The 20,837-nt window shown below is 40.5% G+C and overlaps 1 protein-coding gene and 1 long non-coding RNA gene across 2 annotated transcripts; one reads left to right on the top strand and one right to left on the bottom strand.

The window, feature by feature from the left end:
* Positions 1–75: 75 nt before the first annotated feature.
* On the top strand, positions 76–14,913 carry selenoi (selenoprotein I). The gene is made up of 10 exons (XM_028041040.1): positions 76–281; positions 2,622–2,690; positions 3,851–3,959; positions 4,381–4,455; positions 7,627–7,889; positions 8,002–8,110; positions 8,197–8,245; positions 9,258–9,438; positions 9,525–9,704; positions 11,021–14,913. The coding sequence occupies exons 1-10, from the start codon at positions 225–227 to the stop codon at positions 11,126–11,128; spliced, it is 1,200 nt and encodes a 399-aa protein (XP_027896841.1). The 5' UTR covers positions 76–224; the 3' UTR covers positions 11,129–14,913.
* On the bottom strand, positions 8,344–9,026 carry LOC114159024 (uncharacterized). Its single transcript, XR_003598528.1, has 2 exons — positions 8,938–9,026; positions 8,344–8,895 (listed from the first exon to the last, which is right to left on the bottom strand). It is a non-coding gene; the product is annotated as an uncharacterized LOC114159024 (long non-coding RNA).
* Positions 14,914–20,837: the final 5,924 nt, after the last annotated feature.

Below are 20,837 nucleotides of genomic sequence, written 5' to 3'. Positions count from 1 at the left end.
TCGCCGTTTTTAAAAGCCTATCCTCCAGATCTGAAGGGGGCGGTATTGAGCACCACGACCTGGGAGTGCTCGTTGGGGAAGGAGTGGCTCCGGTGGTTCGACTCGACATCACCTCACCCGGCGTGAAAGACGGCGGCTAAGCTAGATGGTACTCCGGATCGGCAGCTAGCGTGAAGGATTTGCACGTCCAGAGGAAGAGGAAGAAGAAGCCGAACTGTACCGTCATGGCTCTTTACGAATATGTCACAAAGGAGCAGCTGGCGGGGTTCGACAGATATAAAGTAAGAGAGAAAATGATGGGCTGAGAGCTGTCACGATCCTGGTCGCTGATGCTGGGGAATTACACATTTACCGGATGTTAGTCCGGTCTTAAGCCTTGATAAAGCTTTTTATCAACTAAATGTAATCGGGATGTGTGTATCTTCATTCGTGTCATGCTAAAAAATGTTCTTTGTTTAGTTGTCGATTCTAACTTTTTATTTAGTAATTTTATAGAACATCCCTACTGCTTATAATTGTTGTTTGTGGCTTACCCTTTATCGCCACTGAGCATTAAGGCGCGTTTCTCACCATACCTAATGTAATGTTCTTAATTAAACATCCTTTTTATATTGACCGGAAGTGTAGTGGCATGCAGCCTCCTGCTTTACAATGGTGCAGAGGCTAATGGCTAGCCATCCTCTCTCTATCCTATTTGACAAGAAGCTTTTTTCAAAGTTTTCAGAGAGGTTTGGTTTGTATGGAAGGCTCATTTGGTATTTATTGTTGAAGTATATCTGTAATAATACGCTAGTGAACCAGAGGGAGGGATGGGAACTGTACACTAGCATAAAGCCGGAGGCTGTCTCACATTTTGTTTTCACTTTATATGTTGTGATATTTCTGTTTAGGTAGTTCCTAAGTTTCTCACTTCCTGTTTGGACTGGAAGTGAATTTGTCCCAAGTTTATTGATCATGCAGTTTATCTCAAAACTAAGCAGAAAAAAAAAAAGATTTAATGTAAAGTATGAGCTGTATTTATAGTTGGTTACCGCCTACAATTACATTGCAAGCTACACTTGAATTTTCTTAGTTGTGTTTTTGTATTTCTTGTTAGTCATGAGAGGCGTTTTGCTAGTAATTGTCTTTTCATTGCCTTCCTCCACTTGCTACATCACTGTGTTCCAAGTAGACACTCAGTTGGTGTTATAAACTTGCGTAAAAATCACCACAGTTGCAGAAATGAATTTAAAAAAAAAATAAAGTAGCCATATAATATCATCTGAGTGCATCTATTTAATACAGAAAAAAATGACAAAATATTCTTAATGCTAATGAAAAAGAAGCAATACATTTATTATGGCGGTCCGTTTAATGTTTTCTGGATTATTATTATTATTATTATTATTATAGTTTGAACACATAGACCTCAAGCAGGGATAAATTAGCCCGTCTAAGTTGTTTGTCTTAATTGATGTAGATGTTAAATGTAGAGGGGTGTCCAGACTTTGAATTGTAGAGTGGGATCTACTCATGGGCCACAAAAACTTGACTTTTAATTAAAAAAACACACACAAAAAAGAAATAATTAAAAATGTCTCCTTCTTACATTTACATGCTCAACAGTAAATTAAACATAAGATATTTTAATGGAAGAAACAAATTGGCTAGATCTGTAATTCATGATTCATTCGTAACCTGCTTCTCACTAGTATTCAGAAACAAGTGGGGGTCACTCCAGACCTTGCAAATTTTCATAAAGACTTTCAACAGGCAGAACAACACGATGGGAAAATTTTAATGTTTTTATTTTAAACCACAAGCTTTAAAACCCCTGCTACCCGCCACTACATTGCAGCCTCTGCTTTATATTTTAGCTCCTTCAGTTTGTTTATAACGAGAATCGATTTTCAAATAATTTACCAAAGCGTACAGATGAGTGTGTGTGTGTGTGTGTGTGTGTGTGTGTACTGTGCTGCTATGATTGGTGTGCAGTTTCGCTCCTCCAGTTTTCTTCCTCGGAGATAAGAGTGCAACGTGTGATCTGACTTAGAAAAGTCTTACAGCGTGAGTAACGTGTAGAAATTCTCACTTACAGGAAGAAGAAAAATACAACATTGATACAGCTGTATTGCAGTAACATTATGTTAAACATTAGTGGGGCGTGGCTGCATTTTCTTGCTGCTCTACAGACAGTAAACACACCTGTGGCTCCTGTGAAATATTTATTTTAAATAAAGAAGATCCTGCTCCTCCTTTAAGGGGATACAGATTGGAAGGTAGATTAAAAATCCACAGGAAAGGGGCCCGGTTGACCAAAATAGCGACGTGACGAGGGGCCGTACAGCGTGTACTCCTGACAGCAGCCACTGGATCTCTTACGCGTGTTTGTCATACCTAGATAAAGTTACAGACACTGGAGCCGGGTTTGTTTTGCTCTCAAGGCTCACTGGAGGATCCTGTAAACATGAAACACGTGGAATTAAATGACATAGAAAATGTGTGTGAATTATTTTACGTGTAAAATATATATATATATATATATATATATATATATATATATATATATATATATATTTTTTTTTTTTTTTTTTTTTTTTTTTTTTTTTTTAATGACGGGCTTTATTTGTTTGTTTTCGCAGTACAGCGCCGTGGACACGAACCCCCTGTCCGTCTACGTTATGCATCCTTTCTGGAACTTTTTAGTGAAGGTAAGAGCCAGTGGAGAGCTCCATCATTCATGACGTTTTCCAGCCATCCGCGACAGCTGTGGACTTCGACAGAGCGTCCCAAAATATGCCTGACTAAAAAAAAAAAAAAAAAAAAGTACCGATTTTTCATTTGCTTTGTGAAATGTATACGTCTTTTTAAAAAATATATATTTACAGCCCTTTCATTCCTCACATATTTTCTGCCATTTAGAGCTGCATAACGATAATAACAAGTAAGCAAATCTGATAAAGTGATATCAAAACACGATCCAAAGGTCGTCGACGGACGGCTGATTGCGCTGCGGGGTGAAAGCTCTAAGGCTTCCGGCTCGCGTTACCTCAAGCTGCACCCAGAGAGCCGAGACCAGGGCAGACGGGGCTTTTAGGAAGGGTTTCATTCCCATTAAAAACGACGATAAGCCTAAAATGCTTTAATAGTAACACACTATTGGTAGTACGTTGGAAGTCTACGGCCTGCAATTAGTCGCACTTTTTCTGGAGCGTGGCGTTTTTGGAAAAAATGTCTCACCAGACTTTACTGTGCTTCCACAAAACCTGGCGATTCATTGTACTACATAAAGTACTTTTGTACTAGGCGCTCTTGGAAAAATTGAAAAACCTTTCCAATCATCACCTTTTACCAACAAAATAAAAGCTTCACCTTGTGACGTTATGTCCCGTAAATGGTAAGGTAGAGGCATTTTCCATATCCAGCCGGCAATGCAGAAAATAAAGTATTTTTGCTGACCCAAAATCATCCAAACTGAAGAAAAGTATGTCGAAAGGGAATCAGGCAGATTTCCTTATTATATTAAAATATTGTTTTTGTGTGTTTAATTTGGAGGTAAAAATAAAAAAGGTTTCTGCAATCATGATTAAAAAGAAAAAAATTTCATTTTGCCAAAAAGTTTGGACTTCCAGCTTTCTTGTAGTGGAAAAAAATATGAGGTAACATATTTAGCCGGATAAAGAGTTTTAATAAAATAACGAGTAAAATATGACTCAGATTAATCGCTCTGACCTGGTTACAAGATTTTCTTTTTCCAAGTACTTTGCTTCATCTATGCACAGAAACGTGTTTTACATGCTCTTTTAACTTTTGTGCTTCATTTCTAATGGATAAAACTCCATCAACTGTGTTTCCCTCTCTCTTCCAACAGTTTTTACCAACATGGCTGGCTCCGAACCTCATCACATTTACTGGTTTCATGTTCCTCGTGCTGAACTTCCTCATGTTGGCCTTCTACGACTTCGACTTCACTGCCTCTTGTAGGTCCATCACTTCGTTCCCGCTGGGCGTACGTTGCCGTGACACACAACTGTTTAAGGGGGAGCAGCTCCGTCTTTGTTTATGCGGGGCCAAAGTGCGTCACTCACGGAAACGGGACTGACGCTTGTTGCTCAGGACAATTTTTAACTTATTAAATCCTTCACACACATACACAGAGAATGTTATCAGTGTTGCCACGTCGGTGCGTATCTGTAATGCAGAAACAAAGGCTAGCCTTTGCAGTCTGTGTTGACATTCTGTGTTTTGGTGTGTCGTCTTACCACAGACACTTTGACCTAAAAAAAAAAATCACTGTATCTTAAATAGATTTATGTTGAATAAGAAAAGTAGAAACCAGTTGCTTTGTGTGTTTCTGACTGTAAATGTTCGGGTCGTGTGTTAACGTCACTCGTGTCTCAGCTGCAGGAAACCAGCATGTGCCTAGCCTGGTGTGGGTGGCTGCTGGGATCTTCAACTTCTTAGCCTACACTCTCGGTGAGTTCTGACCTCGTCGACCTCTGGAGATGGAGTCATCTCCCTCCTCTCTCTGACTTTCTGAGAAGATCAGCGATGGGGAGCTTTTCCCAAAAATCTGTTTGGTGGTCAGTTTATTATTTTTGACTCGGAGTCTCGGAGGCACTCAGCAGTGCTGAGAGCGAGGGGTCACACGTAACGCAGGCGCATGGAAACGGGTCACATGAGGAAGAGCAGTCAGTTTGTAACACACAGCAGTCGGCTAACATTAGAGGTGCAGAAGGAAACGATTATGTTGAGAATCGCAATTCCTAGCCCCGGAAAATACTCAAAATGTGATGTTAGTTTGTCAATTTTTTGATAAAATTATATTTTGAATATATTTTTTTTAATTTTACTGAATGATTGAGTGATGGTGTCAGTGAGAACTTTACATCCACTTTTTTTGAGCGTGAATCTCATTATTCTGGGTTTTCTGTGATGGGTTTGGACCAGAATAAACATACAGCTTCAGTCTCTTTTTTTAAGAACTATATTCAGCTGCACAAGTTTTACTTTATTTTGGTTTCATTCAACCCGCACAGGGTCAAAAATGTACATAGAAACACAAATATCTACATACTGCAGGCTAGAATCCTTCTGGAGGAAATGTTCGTGTCCAGATGAGACGCAGGTTGAGTTATCTGGACACAATCAGATACAAACACGTGAGGGAGTCATGGTGAGGCTTTCAGATTTAAGAATACAGTGTCAGCCGTCAGACATGGCAGTGATTAGCATCTTCTGGTGCTGTTCCACAGTTGACAGTGAGATCGTAATCGTCTAGATTGTACGCAGACAGTGAAACACATTAGAACTGGTTTTGACGTGGATAAACCAGCTTCTGCAATGTTTTTTTTTTCTTAACTTCAACCAAAGAAAGAAATTGTGGATTGTTTAAACTTTTATTTTAAAGAAATTAAGAAATGTTGTTTTTTTTTTTACATATTTGTCAAAACTGTCAGACAGATAATCTGTAAAAAAAAAATTGAGTTCCTCTGCTTTCTCCCAGTGCTAATATTGTCATCTACAATGGGCTCTTTGCACGCGGCTTTCTTGATCCCGCTTTGAGTTACCATGGCAGCTAGAAAAGACAAAGTCTTATTTCAGTCGCAAATAAAACAATACTATGAACATTGCTGTCTTCCTAATATAATGGGCTTTTAAGTTTTCATGGATTTCCAAGCGGTCCTGAATTAAGAAGACGGTAGCTTGTAAATATTCGTCGCTACCAGTTAAAGCTAACGCCGCACAGCAAAGTTTACAGCCTTCACATCACTCCGGATCAACTTCTTCAGCCTAAAGAAGACGGTAAAGGAGCCTCCTGTGTTATTTCCATGGACTCACTTCTGTATTCAGCCTGAATGATCGAGTTTATGGGAACCAGAGAGCAGACCAGAGCAACTGATCCGCCTGTACACACTGCTGTAAACACCGTCCTATTTGAGTTCTTAACAAGAAGCATGTAAAAGTACTAAAACTAAGTAACACGGAGACCTTAAGAAACACGACCATATTTTTCTAAAAGCAACAACTATGAACCTGAAAATTCATAGATTCAGCTGACTCAGAGTTTGAGTCAGCTGAACTCAAACTCAGACACCGGTGCTGCCCTACTTTTAAGCTATGGGGCTTGTTGTGCTTCCTCATGCCTCAGAAGCAAAAAGCCCAAACCTTTAACTTCCTCCGTTACTTGCTCTCTGACACTAACGACAATAAACACACATAATATACTTGAAAATAAGTACAAAGCAAGGTAAAAACATCTAACGTCCGTTAGAATGGATTAAAATGTTTAGATACTTAAATATCCCATTTTTATAAGAAAAATGTCAGAGAATATTGTCTACTAGCATAAGCTAAAGCTAATGTTAGCCACAAAGTTTAAGGAAAGTAAAACTCACCTTCGTATCTGTGGACGTATAACGAGGCGAACATCTTAAAACCTTTCTCCAGATTACTTGTTGGGGCTTTGGATCGATGTTCATCATTAATTGCTACGTTGGACAAGCCCCAACAGGCCCCGAGTGTAAAATGCCATATTCAATAGACCGGAAACGACCGAGCCGCTTTTCCCCGAACACGGAAGCTAACCAGCAAAGAGCCAGCGCTCGGTCAAAACCAACCAATCAGAGCCTGTAAGAGGGTCTTAGCGCTGTCAGTCAAGCTCGTGTACGTGCTTGCTCTCTACAGCTGGCACACACCAGCACAGCCTGCCATGAATGCTAAGGCTAGTTAGCATGCCTGCCAATAACGATAAACAGTTTTTTTGTAACGGTAAGTTGTTTCTCTGCCATTAGCACATTGAGAAACGTTAAGACCGACCTCCTGCCTCTGATTGGTTGTTTTTGCATTTCTTCAGATGGCAGTAAGACCACAAGCAGGTGATGGAGGAGCTCGATTTTATTTATTTATGTATTTTTTCACAGATTATGTCTCATATTACACTATTACAACACGGTGACCATTTTATAAAATATGTTAAAAAATGTTTTTGTAAATGTTACGTACTGGTCAATGACACAAAACCAACCACTTTAACTCAATTCTAATTTAAGGTTTGAATAAATATCTATGCAAAATTATGAATTTTGAAGGCAACAAAAAAGGATGTAGTTTCTGTGTCAGTCTGTGTATAATTGTGCAACGGGACTGTTGCATGTTTGGTTTATAGAAAATCCACCACAAATTCAACTTTCTTTTTTTATAGATATATAATTCATAGAACTTTTTAATGTTATTTCCATTCCGCTCTGTAAAACACGACACTTGTAACAAGTTAGCAAAATATGAATCAGATCTCCTTTTGACTTCAGTCACAACTTCTCAAGTTTATTTCCCAAAGACGCCGCCTTAGTAATCATGTGGCTGTTAAGTTAAAGGGAAACCCAGTCAACTGTTTCTCCATAAGCACCTCTTTGTTCTGAAGTTTGCTCCATAAATCATATTAACCCATTTCCATGGGACTCTTGGGTGGAAGTCCATATGTGCTGCAGCAGCAGTGGGACGTAGGAATGTGTGTAACTCTAAGGAATTTCTCTGGAGTGAGCAGCAGTTTTATCTGGGTGGAGGTGTCACACATCTGCGTCTCTTTGTTTGCATCGTTCGTCTGTAAACGCGTAACGTTTTTTTGTTGTTGTTTTTTTTCACCAGACGGCGTCGACGGGAAACAGGCCCGCCGCACCAACTCCTCGACGCCGCTGGGGGAGCTGTTCGACCACGGCCTGGACAGCTGGGCGTGCATCTTCTTCGTGGCCACCGTGTACTCCATATTTGGGCGCGGGGAGAGCGGCGTGGGCGTGGTCACGCTCTACTACATCCTGTGGGTGGTGCTGTTCTCCTTCATCCTGTCCCACTGGGAGAAATACAACACGGGCATCTTGTTTTTGCCCTGGGGCTACGACATCAGCCAAGTGGTGAGGACGCCCCCCCCCGCCCACACACACACATATCATATGTAGTGATTTTGGTTTCAGTATGCTGGGCTCACAAAACATTATTGTTTATTTTTGTCCCGTCTCCTTCTAGACGATCTCCCTTGTTTACTTGGTGACTGCTGTGGTGGGAGTGGAGACCTGGTACCAGCCAGTGATCTTTAACCTTCTCTACAGGGACCTCTTCACCTTCATGATCATAGGTGGGCTCTGATTGGTCGCTTTAAAATGTTTTGCGTTTGTGTTTTTGCTCCGGCTGCTTTTAACATGAATTTCTGCTGGTTTCCAGGCTGTTCGTTTACTGTGACGTTACCCATGAGCCTCTACAACGTCTTGAAGTGAGTATTTATGGAGGTGTTGCAAAAGGATTCATACTGCTTGAACCTTTTCACACCGTCTCACATTCCAACCACGAACGTCATCATATTTTATTGTAATTTTTAGGTAATCAACTAAGTAGCATGTAATTGAGTAGGCCTGTCACGATAACAAATTTCACTGGAATTGTCAGCATTGCGATAAATGCTAATATTTTTATTTTGTGACCATTTTCAAGTAATATTTTGATAATGGTATAATAATGCACGTTTGCCTTCTTAAAGATGAATCAGACTTTCCTTTTCTGCATAACTTCACACTGGAAAAGGAAAACATTTTAAATATGTAAAATAGAACACAATAACCAAAAAGAGTGGGTAAAAGGGACATAAAATCCACATGTTGCCAAAGTCATAAATAAAATGGGTCAGGAAGCTTTTGTACACAACCTTAGTCAGAGTTGGTCCTACTTTCCCAGTTGATTTTTTTTCCAACTGGGAAGTCAGAATTTCCCAGTTCAGAGTATGACTGGAACGCAGCATAAATGCAGTCCTGAACAAAAACCTGTCAGACGCTGGAAAAGACCCTTAAATATACAGCCAGAGCTAAAGCAGAATGGTTTATACCGAAGCACAGTAATGTGTTGGATTGGTCTAGTCAAAGTCTAGACCTCTAGACTTTGACTAGATTGAGGTCTAGTCAAAGTCTAGACCTCAATCCACTAGATAATCTGTGGAGAATTGCAAAGAATTGTCAGAACTTTCCAGCTGTCAAAAGCTGATAGAAACCTGCCCCCTCATGGCTTGCAGTGGTAAAAAGTCGTCAAAAAGTGGTTCTGCAAAGTGTCGACTCAGGAGGCTGATTCCAAATGCACACCACACTTTTCAGGTTTCATTTGTCAAAAAAAAAAAAAAAGAAGTGAAATATTCCATCTCCCAGTTGTGCGCTACTTTGTGCTCTGAAATGAAACCTTTGAATTCTGCGGTTGCCTTGCTACGACGTGAAGACGTCTCGGCCTTGCGGATGTTTCAGGGCTTACAGGAGCAACACTCTGAAGCACAGCAACCTGTACGAAGCCTTCCTGCCTTTCCTGTCCCCCGTCCTCCTCTTCGTCTTGTCCACCGCCTGGGTCGTCTTCTCCCCGTCCAAGATCCTGGAGCTGCAGCCCAGGATGTACTGCCTCATGGTGGGGACGGCGTTCGCCAATGTCACAGTGAGTACCATGCGTAAGTTGTTGGGGTTTTTTTTTTCCCCTCAAATTTCTCTGTTTAATCATGATTTTGCGTGTCCGTTGTCCAGTGTAAGCTGATCGTGTGTCAGATGAGTAACACCCGCTGCGAGCCGCTGACCTGGCTGCTGCTGCCGATGACGGTGGTGGTGGGCGGAGCCGTCACGAGGGTCTTCACCAACGAGACGCTGCTGCTTTACTTATGGACGGCCGCGGTCATCCTCACGCACATACACTACGGCGTATCGGTGGTAAGAGCTCCCGCTCACATACTGATAACCGCATTTGTAGTGGTGGGATGAGAGTCGAATCAAAGCAGATTAGATAAAAATGCTACGTTATTTCGTTATTCATTGTTGAGATGAAGAAGTCTGGCATCGGGTTTGGAGCGACCGATCAACGTTTTTGCTCTGAATTAAATTGTAATGGATTGATTTATTCATCTGATTCGTGGTCCATGTGGACATAAGAAAGATGAACAAAGACATTCTTAACTTGAAAATGGCTGAAATCCAAGATTTCCATCTTAGGTTGGCTGAAATCTGTTGAAACCTTCGTCCATTTGACCAAGCAAGGTAGAAACCCGGCTTAAATGTGCATTTATGCCAGGTTTAATTGAATAGAATATTCAAATTTGAAATAAAATGAATGAAAAATGTTATGTCTCCCCAGTGTTCATGGTATCAATACATTCTAACCGATTTGAGTTAAATTCATACTAATTTACTTAAAAAGTAAGTAATAAGCGCCTGAACATAATTTAGAATGCAATATTTTTAACTTTTAAAGTTTTGTAAATGGTTTTTTTTTGCAGATTTTGGACATAAAAGCAGATATTCGTGTTTATTCATGTGGAAAGCTTGATAATCAGCCTGTTTCTCACTGGTTCACTGCAAAAAACACAAAATCTTACCAAGCATTTTTAGTTTAGTAGCTTTTCAGCAAGACATAGGAGCTTGTGTTAAGTCAATGACTCCATAATATTGTTGGAAAAATTACTAGTTGGAAGTGAAATAATCTGCCAGTGGAATAAGATATTTTTTGCATGTCAAAGTTTCCCCCAGAAAACCTGCTAAGCCCAGTGCCTGGGTCCCAGGGCAGTCATTCATCGTCTTTTTGAGTTAAAAAGTGTTTAAAGTTGACAGGAAATTTGAAAATATCACCTGATAAATATGTGTTATTAAAAGATTGGAGGATTAATACCAACCCTAAAGTTTTTTTTAAAAAAAAGAAACAATTTAAAAAATTGTTTAAATAAACAATGCTTAGCCTGATGGGGGCACAAGTAAAGCCTGGTGGCCTGCCAGGCTTATAATACACTGGGAGAAACCCTGCATATGATGAGTTAAAATGTGCTGTTCTACTGGCAGGTTATTTCAATTATAACTAGTACTTCTTTCATCAATGTAGTGCTGAAAAGTGACTTGTAAGTTAGTGTCGTCTTATTTCTAATGAAGTGACATATTTCCACTAGAAACGAGCAAGAATCCTTGGTGAGATTTAGCAGTGTTGCAGCTTTGCAACATGTTTGAATTTGGAGTTTAACGTTTGTCGTTGTCATCGGCAGGTGAAGCAGCTCAGCGACCATTTTAGCATCTTTGCCTTCTCGCTGAAGAAGCCCAGCCGGGACTGACAGGAGGAGGAACGAATCGGCCTGACGGCGGCAGAGGTCTAAGCTGCTCCTCTGTTCCACCTAACGACACTTCACCCTCACCGCGGAAACAGAGCCCCCTCCCCCTTCACAAAAAGGACGCTGCAAGTGAAACGGACAGTGGCCTTCCTCTGCCCTCCACACACACGACACACACAGTCACACTCGAACGCAAATTCCCAAAGCGAACCCGATCAGAGTCCGGTCACGGCGACGGGGTTGGGCCCCGGGGCCTCTGGCTTTTGTCACTGGTGATTGGCCGTCTTTGTCGAGCCAATGAGGTGCTATTGTTTCCTACGGAAATGCACTTCCGTCACGGCAGATGGGAGCCCACAGGAGCCATGAGACTGTACCGGGGAGGCCCCCCCCCCCCCCCCCCCCCCCCCCCATTACCCGGAGCGTTCAGGATCTCTTCGTCCAAACCTCAATACTTAAACTGAAGCTAGTTTTCCGAGTTAAGACCTTTAACAGTCTGCTCCGTCGGGTTGGCTCAAAAAGACAGACGTGTGAGCTAAATACAGATTATATGGGTAATCTCTGAAGCCACATAGTATTATGAATGTATAGCAATGCCCTGGGGAAACGCCATTTCAGTCTAAATGTCTGAACAGGAATGTCTGAGGGAGTGTTGTCGATCAAACCTGGGAGCACCGGGAACACTGGGAAACTGCAGCTCCAGTTTTGTCCAGAATTTAAACGTTTGGTCAATTCCCCCTTTTAGTTTTTTTTTGTTTTTTTAAATCTTCCAGTGACTCATCTGTGGTAAATGTTAGTAACTTCTTGTATATATTCTAAAAACATTGTTTGGGGTGAAATTTCTGTAACGAAGCCTAAAAGAGTGTAAACTATTGGACACATTTCCCTTCTAACTAATTATTCTCCTCTGCGCTCGGAGCTGATTATTGACTAACTGGGGCGAGACTCAAATCAGGTTGACCTCTACTAACCCTTTCTTAGTTTTTACTCGAGTACCAGCTCTCCCTTCCCTCTGAGGTGTCGTGTTTTCACGCTGATTCGTTCTTCTTCCTTTTTCCATATTTTTAAAATTTCATTTCATTTTATTTTTTATCCGTTTTGGCTACGCTTCTCTTTGCGGTAGTTGTTATGTTGCGCAGCGCTTGAATGAAGAGTGCGTCCAAAAGCCGCCAACGGAGCGGACTCACTCTGAGGGACCAAGCCTCCGCACAGGACAGCACAAAACCTCTTAACGCCGCTTGTTGTCGTGGGTTTTCTTTTCATTTCTTTTTCTACCATGTGGCGCAGAGCTAGCGTCGTTTTTGTCTTTCTTTTACAGGATGTTGAACGCCACTCGTCTTTTTGTCTCCAAGTTGGCTGGGTTTTTATGTTCGACTTTTTCACAAAACAAGGTTTAGGTTTGTTGAGGCGGGCATTTCTCACAACTGAAGATGCACCAATCGGAGCTTCCCTGACTGATACCGATTTTTTTTCTTCTCTTTTTTTCTTAGAGGTTTAATTACTACGTTTTCTTCTAAGGAATAAAGTACAAATGACTTCCGCAGGTTCTCTAATAGAGATTGTAGTTTCGATTCTAACGGAGCATGAAGGAATATCAGTGGCATTTTCCTTTCATTTCTCTAAATGTCTCTCAAAGTTTACGTTTATTTCCTGAAACTGTGGGCATTTCCTAGCTTTGATGCGCTTAAAGGACAGGGGGAGGGAAAAAAATCAGATCGGATCCCATTAGGGAAAAAATCCGCCCGGTTCCTATTGCTCTGTTATCGATCGGTGCATCTGTACACGCAACTCGTCTCTGACGAGCTGAAAAGTCAGCAACGTAGCACCATTTAATGCGTGTCTGTGTCAGAATTAGTTACAACCACAAAATTAGAATATTAACGTTGTGTCAGTAGTTGTGATTAATGCAGCTGAATACAAATACCCATCCAAGGTCCTGTTTACCTGACATACTGGGTGTAGGCTGGGTACCGGGATGCCGGGTTTTAAAAATGTCCTTCCGTCATCCCATACGTAAAGAGCTATTTTCTTTACCCAACATGCCGGAGATTATGCCAGACTGATTAGAATTTTCGACAGTTGTATAAAGAATGGCCCTTCCCCCACCTGTTGCTGTGCACGTGTAAGATGTAGATTTGGATGTCTGGAAGTAGCTACCTGGACAGATAGCCTGACTAATTAACCAGCTGCTTGCGTCTTGTTTTGTCTGCATTTCTCCATGAAAAGCAGATAAGAAAAGGAATACTTTGTGAAATTAGCACTTGAAAACCACTGCTAAACTTAGAGGCGGTTTTATTAAAAATTTGCAGCTCAGATCTGTGTATCAGAATCCAAGAAATTATAAATAGATGTATACTATGCTGTTTTGATGTTAGTAATCAGTATGCTGTGTTATAGAAATCATTTTTGCTCTTTTGTGGAGTTTAAAATAGAAATTGAGTCATGTTATACATTTCTGTTTTAAATCCTGGACCAAGTAGTGCATAATTCATACAGTTAAAAGTTATAAACAAAAATATATAACATGATTGTTTTATTTAAAACAGAAAAGCAAAAATGTCCCTTCATCTAAAGTAACCTTCTGTTATAATATAAAAAAAATATTATGCCATTATATATAAACGTTTTTAGATTTTGATTCATACTCATACATAAATTTAGTAGAGTCGCATTCTAAACGTAGTGGTTTTTAACTGATTATTTCAACAAATTTCGTTTGTTCTGTTCTGTGTGTGTGTTTTTGTTCTATTTTTAAATAGACAATAAAAAGCTGATATTGTCATGTAATTTTTTTAGGGGGTAATCTCGAGCAGCTAGCCTGTTAAGCTAGCTGCTTAACCGCCATGTTTTTGTGACCGGAAATATTAGCAAACTGCCGAGTTAGCATTTTTCATCTCAAAAGTGCGGCAGCAGCAGGCGAGAGAGGGGCTTCACATACAGGCCGAAAACTCCAGCCGCTTGCTATCTCATAAAAATGACTTTATACGCTAGGTTTGGTCTGACGGAATAACTGCGACCTTCAAAAAATAAAAACCCGAGCCATTCCCATACAGCCATCTGTGGTCACGTTTACGGGAAAGCGCCATAGGAAACATTGCTTTGAACGAGAGAAATAGCTAATAGCTCGTGTTTGCAGGTGACTAAACGGTTACTAAGCGACGCCGAACAGTTTCTATAACCGATGTGTGATCTGTTAAGCCTTGCACTGCATTGTGGGAAATTTGTAGTTCTTTAACGAAGCCCCGCCGTGTGGACGCTAACGGCCGTCGTGATGTAATGGGTAAATGCACTGTCTGCTCTGTACAGCTCCGTGTCTACATGTCTATTCAGGAAGTACGATTGTATGTTTGAGTGTGTGTGTGTGTGTGTGTAAATACCTGTTTTATTATTTAATTTTATTTTTAAAACCAAGTGTTTAACGATAGGCAGATTTTCTCCTGTGACTTGGACTCGATGCCAATCAGCACTGCAATCCACAAAGCTGTCTACACTACAGCACTTAATACTGTCTACGTACTTTGTTTTGGTTTGTTTGAATGTTTCATTATTATTATTATTATTATTTTTGCCGAGTTACCGTCTGATTGGATCAAATCCATTTTTTTGTTGTTTTTTCCCCCTCCTGTGGAATTTTCTGGGGGAGGGATGGTGGGAATTCCTGCTGTGTGTGAACACTACGAGCACTGCTTGGATGCAGTGAGGGATCACCTGTGAGAGAACAACTGTGCCATTCAATAAAACAAAAATTACATTTTCATGCATTTGCAGTCTTTGCTCCTTAAGATTCTAATGTTCCTTTATGTAAGCTTTGCTTTGTTTTGCTTGAAAAAAGGGGGGGGGGAGTCTCAACCCTGCCTGGGTTTCTCTTTTTCTCCCCCCAAAATCAGTGAGCTAAGCTGTTGTACTGCAGCTCAGGCAAACACTCAAGTGTCATTGGGACTTTTTTCTTTTAACCTTTTTTTTTTGTTGTTGGTGTATTTAACCAGTGAAGGACGGGACCGCTCAAACACAAATAAAAGACAATTTTTATTAAAAAACATTTTGCTCTATTCTTCCCAGATAGAACTTCACCTCTACACCTCTTGTATTTCCTTTGGTCTCCACATGTGGGCAGCAGTGAGCTAGTTGCTGGAGCAATCCCGGAGCAGTCTGATCATACTACTATGACAATATATCAAATTTACAATTGAGTCCAAAATTGATAGATTTGGGTTCATTTATTTCCTGAAAGCAGACAGAGAGGCATCCATCAAAATATTGAAAAAAATGTAATTAAATGTGCATCTATTTTGAATTATCGGCATGATTTACTTACAGTTTAATAGGAAACTGTATATTAAAATTTATATACTTCTCAGTGGGGAACATCATAGTGTAGGGGTGTTCAAAGTGTGGCCTGGGGGCCATTTGCAGCCTCTGAACTGATTGTGTGTGGCCCTCTGGCTTTATTTCAAGAATGAATCAAATTTATCCCCCCGGAACAGGCGTTTGGTGTAGATGGAAACTTACTAATTTTAATTAGAATGAAATTATTATACACATTTCAAAAGAAAATGCTAGCAACAACACCAATTATTTCTCTTTAAATAACCAGATTTTAATTTTTTTTTTTGCATTTCCCACATTAATCCAGTGACAACTAGCTTAAAGTCACCTGCTGTATTTGTGTCTAAATACAGGGAGCATTTTTCAAAGAAAGTGACCCAAGTCCTGATTTTGACTAAATTGGGCTCTTCTTTTCTTTTTAGAAAAATTTTGAAATTTATTTAAATAAGACAGACATGCAAAACCTGTTTAAAATTTTGTATCTGTGACAATTTACTCATCCCTTTCCAGCAACAAATCGGAGTATTTTATTTGTTTAATTAAAGTATTCAATGGTTTATTTTACGGTTGAGTAAGGAGAGGAAAAACATCCAGTCCTTTTGACTTTATGATTTTGGCCCATGTGACAAAAGGTTTGGACTCTGCTGCTGCAGGGAGTCGTCCTCAGAGTAAGATAAGATCTCAGCTGATTGAATTACTCTAAGGCTATTTTTGTAGAAAACTAACACGGGGTCAAGGTCAAAGGTTTGTGTGGCGTCGTAAACGTTTGACACAACAAACAGAAAAACACGGTGTTTTCATGTTTTGCTCAGAAACAACTGAAATAAGACCGGAGGGTTTTTATGTGAAAAGTCGATTCACGGTTGATGATGCTTTTCTTACTGCTTTTTGGAGTGAGTCCCTACAGTTCAGCTCTTACTTTGGTTTCCTGGCATCAAGTCAAAATTGTCATCACTTTTCAGATTTTTGAGCCATTATAACACCTCCAGGTGTTTCATAATGCTGGAAAATCCACCAATTATCACCACACATAGAACTGGGATTGCTAGCAAAAGTTCCTAATGAATAGCATTTTGATCCAATCTTTATTAATAACGCCATTCTTCGATGGCATTGTATTACAGTCAATTTTTTTTCCCATATTTTTTTTTCATCAGCCATCTAATCATTATTCAGAACTTTAGTTTCTACTTGAAGTTGTCATTGACATGAGGAAGGATCCAAATATATCTGCAATTTTTTATTATTATTTTTTGGTTATCTTCATATTTTACTAGACTACTAAAAAAACTGACAAAAATTTTTTAAAAACGATCTATTGCAGACATTATTGGTGATAATCAGGATTTTATAATGCGTAAAACAAGAAAAAAAAAGTCATATTGCTGATTGAAAATAAAACCTGCACTTATGAGAACGTCCAGCAGATGGCGCTTCAGATCAGCCGATTTCTGCTCCCAGCTTTTTGATTACTAAAGCCGAGCGTTTTAAAATGGAAACCATAAAAGTCTTTTCAGCACCGTTTCCCCTCCACTGAACGACTTTCACAGATAATGCAGCCGTTGGCATTTTTACAATCTTCTTCACAGTATGAACAACATGTGCTGAACTTAACACCTCTGACTCATGTGGCTCTGCTCTCTTTTACAGACTTCATTAGTAATTGATATGTATTTGTGCCTGCAAGCTTGTCTGGCAGCAAACATTTATTCCCCCAAACCCCAAGTTTTTTTTTTGTTTCTTTTTATTGTCTGCATACAGAAACGTTTAAATCAGCCTCACTGGGAAGATAGGAAAAGGTCAGCAGAGAAAGTCAATGTCAAGGTTAGTACGATTCAGATAAAAAGAAGAGAGTTGGAGTCATCCCGAAGAATAATGGAGAGAAGCTGGCAGAGGACCTGCGGGTTTGCTGTAAATAACATCTCATTAGGGTTTTTATTATTATTAGCATTCAGAAATGCTTCGTTTGTTAGCGGATTCAGCCAAACCAAAAGTTGTGATCAAGCCAGGAGGTTCCTGTGTGTGTGTGTGTTGGATTGATTTTCAGAGAAGGGGCTAATGCGTCTAAGGAGTATCCATAAACCTTAGACTTCCTCTCACACAAAGTCCACTCATCCATTGTCTGGCATTGGGAAACAAACAGCATCATCAAGATCGAGAAGCACAGCAGGTTGCGGAGACGTTTAAAGGAGAGTTAAGTTACATGATGATTGTTTTGTTATTGTCTAAAAGTAGAGCATGTGTGCCTATCAAGGCATGGACAGCGTTTGTCAGAGAAACTGCCAATAGCTCATAGCGGCAGAGAGGTGCAGAAGGAGATTTTCCAGAAGGACAACTTTTGTCCACTCCACAAACCTGGCCTTAATGGAGAAGTAGCCAGAAAAACATGGTAAAGTCCTGTTTGAAGTTTGCTACAGGCCATTTGGGGAACATTGTAAATGTGTGGAAGAAGACGCTTTGGTCAACCGAAACCAGTATTCAATTATCAGTGCACAGTGGGAAAATAACACTGTGGTGGTATAAGGATGTGCTTTTCTTCTGCAGGGACAGGAAAGCTGGTCAGAGTGGACAGGAAGACCCAAGGCGTTGAATACAGGACTGTTCTGAAACTTGTTAGAAGATGCAAAAGAAAGCATATCTTACATGGTTTAAGTCAGAATGGTCTAGTCAAAGTCTAGACCTAAATCTGTTGGAGGACCTTTGGCAAGACTTGAGAATCGATGTCCACTGACTCTCTGTCTCTCTTCACAACAAAAACACAAAGTCCTACAAACTAGATTACAAACTACACCAAGTATTTTTGGTGTAGTTTGTAATGCATATGTCTTAGTACACTTGAATTAAGACAAAACTAACTTACAAGTAACTTTTTACCAAGATATATTAAGTAAGTAATTCCTTAATATTTACAAAAATGTGTCCGATTATTTCACTCATAGCAAGACACTTTTCCCAAGTTGTAACAAGCTCCTATATCTTTCTGGAAAGTTCCTTGTAAGTTAGTTTTTCTTATTTCATCTGTACAAATATATCTGCACAAGAATGTAGACTTGGTAAGATTTAGTGTTTATGCGGTGTGGTTACACTAGGTTCTATTTGGAGGGGTTTGCGTATTTACAGATGCTCTCGTTTGAAAGAGTGGAACCCCAAATCCATTTCACAGTGTCCAGTCTGTGTTGTATATTATAAACTCTGCTGTGTTTGGTAGTTTAAAGGAAGATAAACATCTCTGTTCTCTGTCAGCTCGCTTTTCTTTTTGCTCATCACCCAGTTGAGTGCTTTGCGCAGTCATGTGTTGGGCTTAAAGCGCTCGGGTCCCACCCTTGGTCAGGCCGTCCTTTTAATGAATTGGCTGGTGTTGATCCTGAACGGACAGTTAATCAGACGTGGCATCTATTAAACAGCGCTGGGTTCGGGTTACTGTCCAGCGCTGCCGGACGTTTTGTGCGCCGCTGACCCCCCCTGACACAAACACACCGTCCCGCCGAGGCCCAGTTAAATGCCATCCCACCCCCCGCTGTGAGGCCGAACTCAATTATGGATGACCATCATTAGAAACCAGACACTCGCTAAAACACGCTTGGCCACACAGACACATGCCCATGCAAACGATGCGATGGGCACTGCGATTATTCCCAGAGACACCCAAGACTATTGGAGTGCTAATAGAGTAACAGCTTCAGTTTCATTCTGCTGTTGCTCCTGTAATCTCCAGATGACCACCAAACTGTGCGCTTAAAAAAGAAATCTTCCTATATTCCTGCGCTTACATTGCCTGGAAAACGTGTTTGGACCCATGGTCTACCTTTTCACATTTTGTCACATTACACTGACTGATTTGTTGGAAATGTTTGTGTTAAAACAACACAAAGTAGCACAGAATTGTGTAGTGGAGGGAAAATAACTCATGCCTTGCAAACTTTAATGCAAAGAATCTGAAAAGCGATTCCTCTGACAACCTCGAATAAAATGCTATCTAGATTAGAAGTCATCTAATCAGTAAGGTCATCTGTGTGAAGGATAACCATCACTGCACATTGCCTTGATAGCAACATCCCCACAGCGAAACATGGTGGTGGGAATATCATGATATGTGGAAGAAAACCTGTTAAAAGCTGCAAAATGCCGATAAGCAACCCCACAGCCAGAGCCTCACTAGCAGGATTTAGATGTCTAGAACTACATCAGTCTAAGAATCGGAAGCCGGACCTGAAAGCTAGCTTCCACAGATAATCCATAACAAGTAATTGGTTGCATTGGATTTTATTTTGGGGGGATTTCAGATCTCGCCAAATAGCTTTTCAGATCTTCACATCAGACCCACGTCCTAATCATGTGTTGGTCTGTCACACACTCAAAACACATTGACGCTCATTCTTGGAATGGGACACGTAAAAATGTTTAGTGGGCGTGAATACTTTTATATCACTGAGGCAATGGGCTAATCTCATTAGTTAGATGTGAAGGGTGATGATGAGGGCATGTGCAATGCTGAATTACCCTTTAACCCTGCATCTGTTCCAGGTGTGAGGACGTCTCTCAATGGCCTTCAACACAGGGATTAAGCTGATGATGACAGAGGCCAACACTCACAGACCAACAATGTATGACCCCGCACACACATACACAAGCTTATTGGGACGTAGCATTGACTTCCTTTCATTTGGCGGACCGTGTTTGCGCATAGCCCATACCCATAACCCTAACCTGAACCCATACACCACTAACCTGAAGATTAATTCAATTCCAATCTTGGTCCTAACCCCAAAGTTGTTGATCTATAAGGCATATGTATCTTCAGAGGGATAGTTGTTATGTCAAGAAAGGTCCTAAAAGAGTAACAAAGACTCACATTGAAGGCAATTAAGTAAGATGGTGACTTTAAGTTACCATAAATGGGTAACTGGAGTACTGGTTTATGGTACATTTACCACAAAAATAGCATAACTTGGGCGTGCCGTGGTGGCGTAGGGGTTAGCGCGACTCATATTTGGAGGCCTGAAGTCCTCGACGCAGCTGTCGCGGGTTCGACTCCCAGACCCGGCGACGTTTACCGCATGTCTTCCCCTCCTCTCCTTCCCCCTTTCCTGTCAGCCTACTTCATGAAAAAAAAGGGACTCTAGAGCCCACAAAAAAAAAAAACTAGCATAACTTTATATCTGAATAAACCTCACTACTCTAACAGCAACTTTGTAGGGCATATTTGATTAAACAACAGGATTATCATCTCCTTAGATCTTTTACCAAACCTCTAAGTTTTTCTGGGGCTGTTCTAATAAGTAACTAACTTAAATCCAAGCTAAACTAACATCAAACCAATCAGTTACCAGTAGACGAGTCCAGGCATGTGTAGCGTGACAGAGCAAACACAATTTAGTAACTATGGAGGGACAGCCTTTCTCTGTGCTTTTTGCATAGTAAAATTTCATCT

This window comes from Xiphophorus couchianus, chromosome 15 (assembly GCF_001444195.1).
Source record: "Xiphophorus couchianus chromosome 15, X_couchianus-1.0, whole genome shotgun sequence".
Classification (NCBI taxonomy): domain Eukaryota; kingdom Metazoa; phylum Chordata; class Actinopteri; order Cyprinodontiformes; family Poeciliidae; genus Xiphophorus; species Xiphophorus couchianus.
Note: the sequence above shows the minus strand (reverse complement) of the source record. Positions and strands in the feature narration are given on the sequence as shown.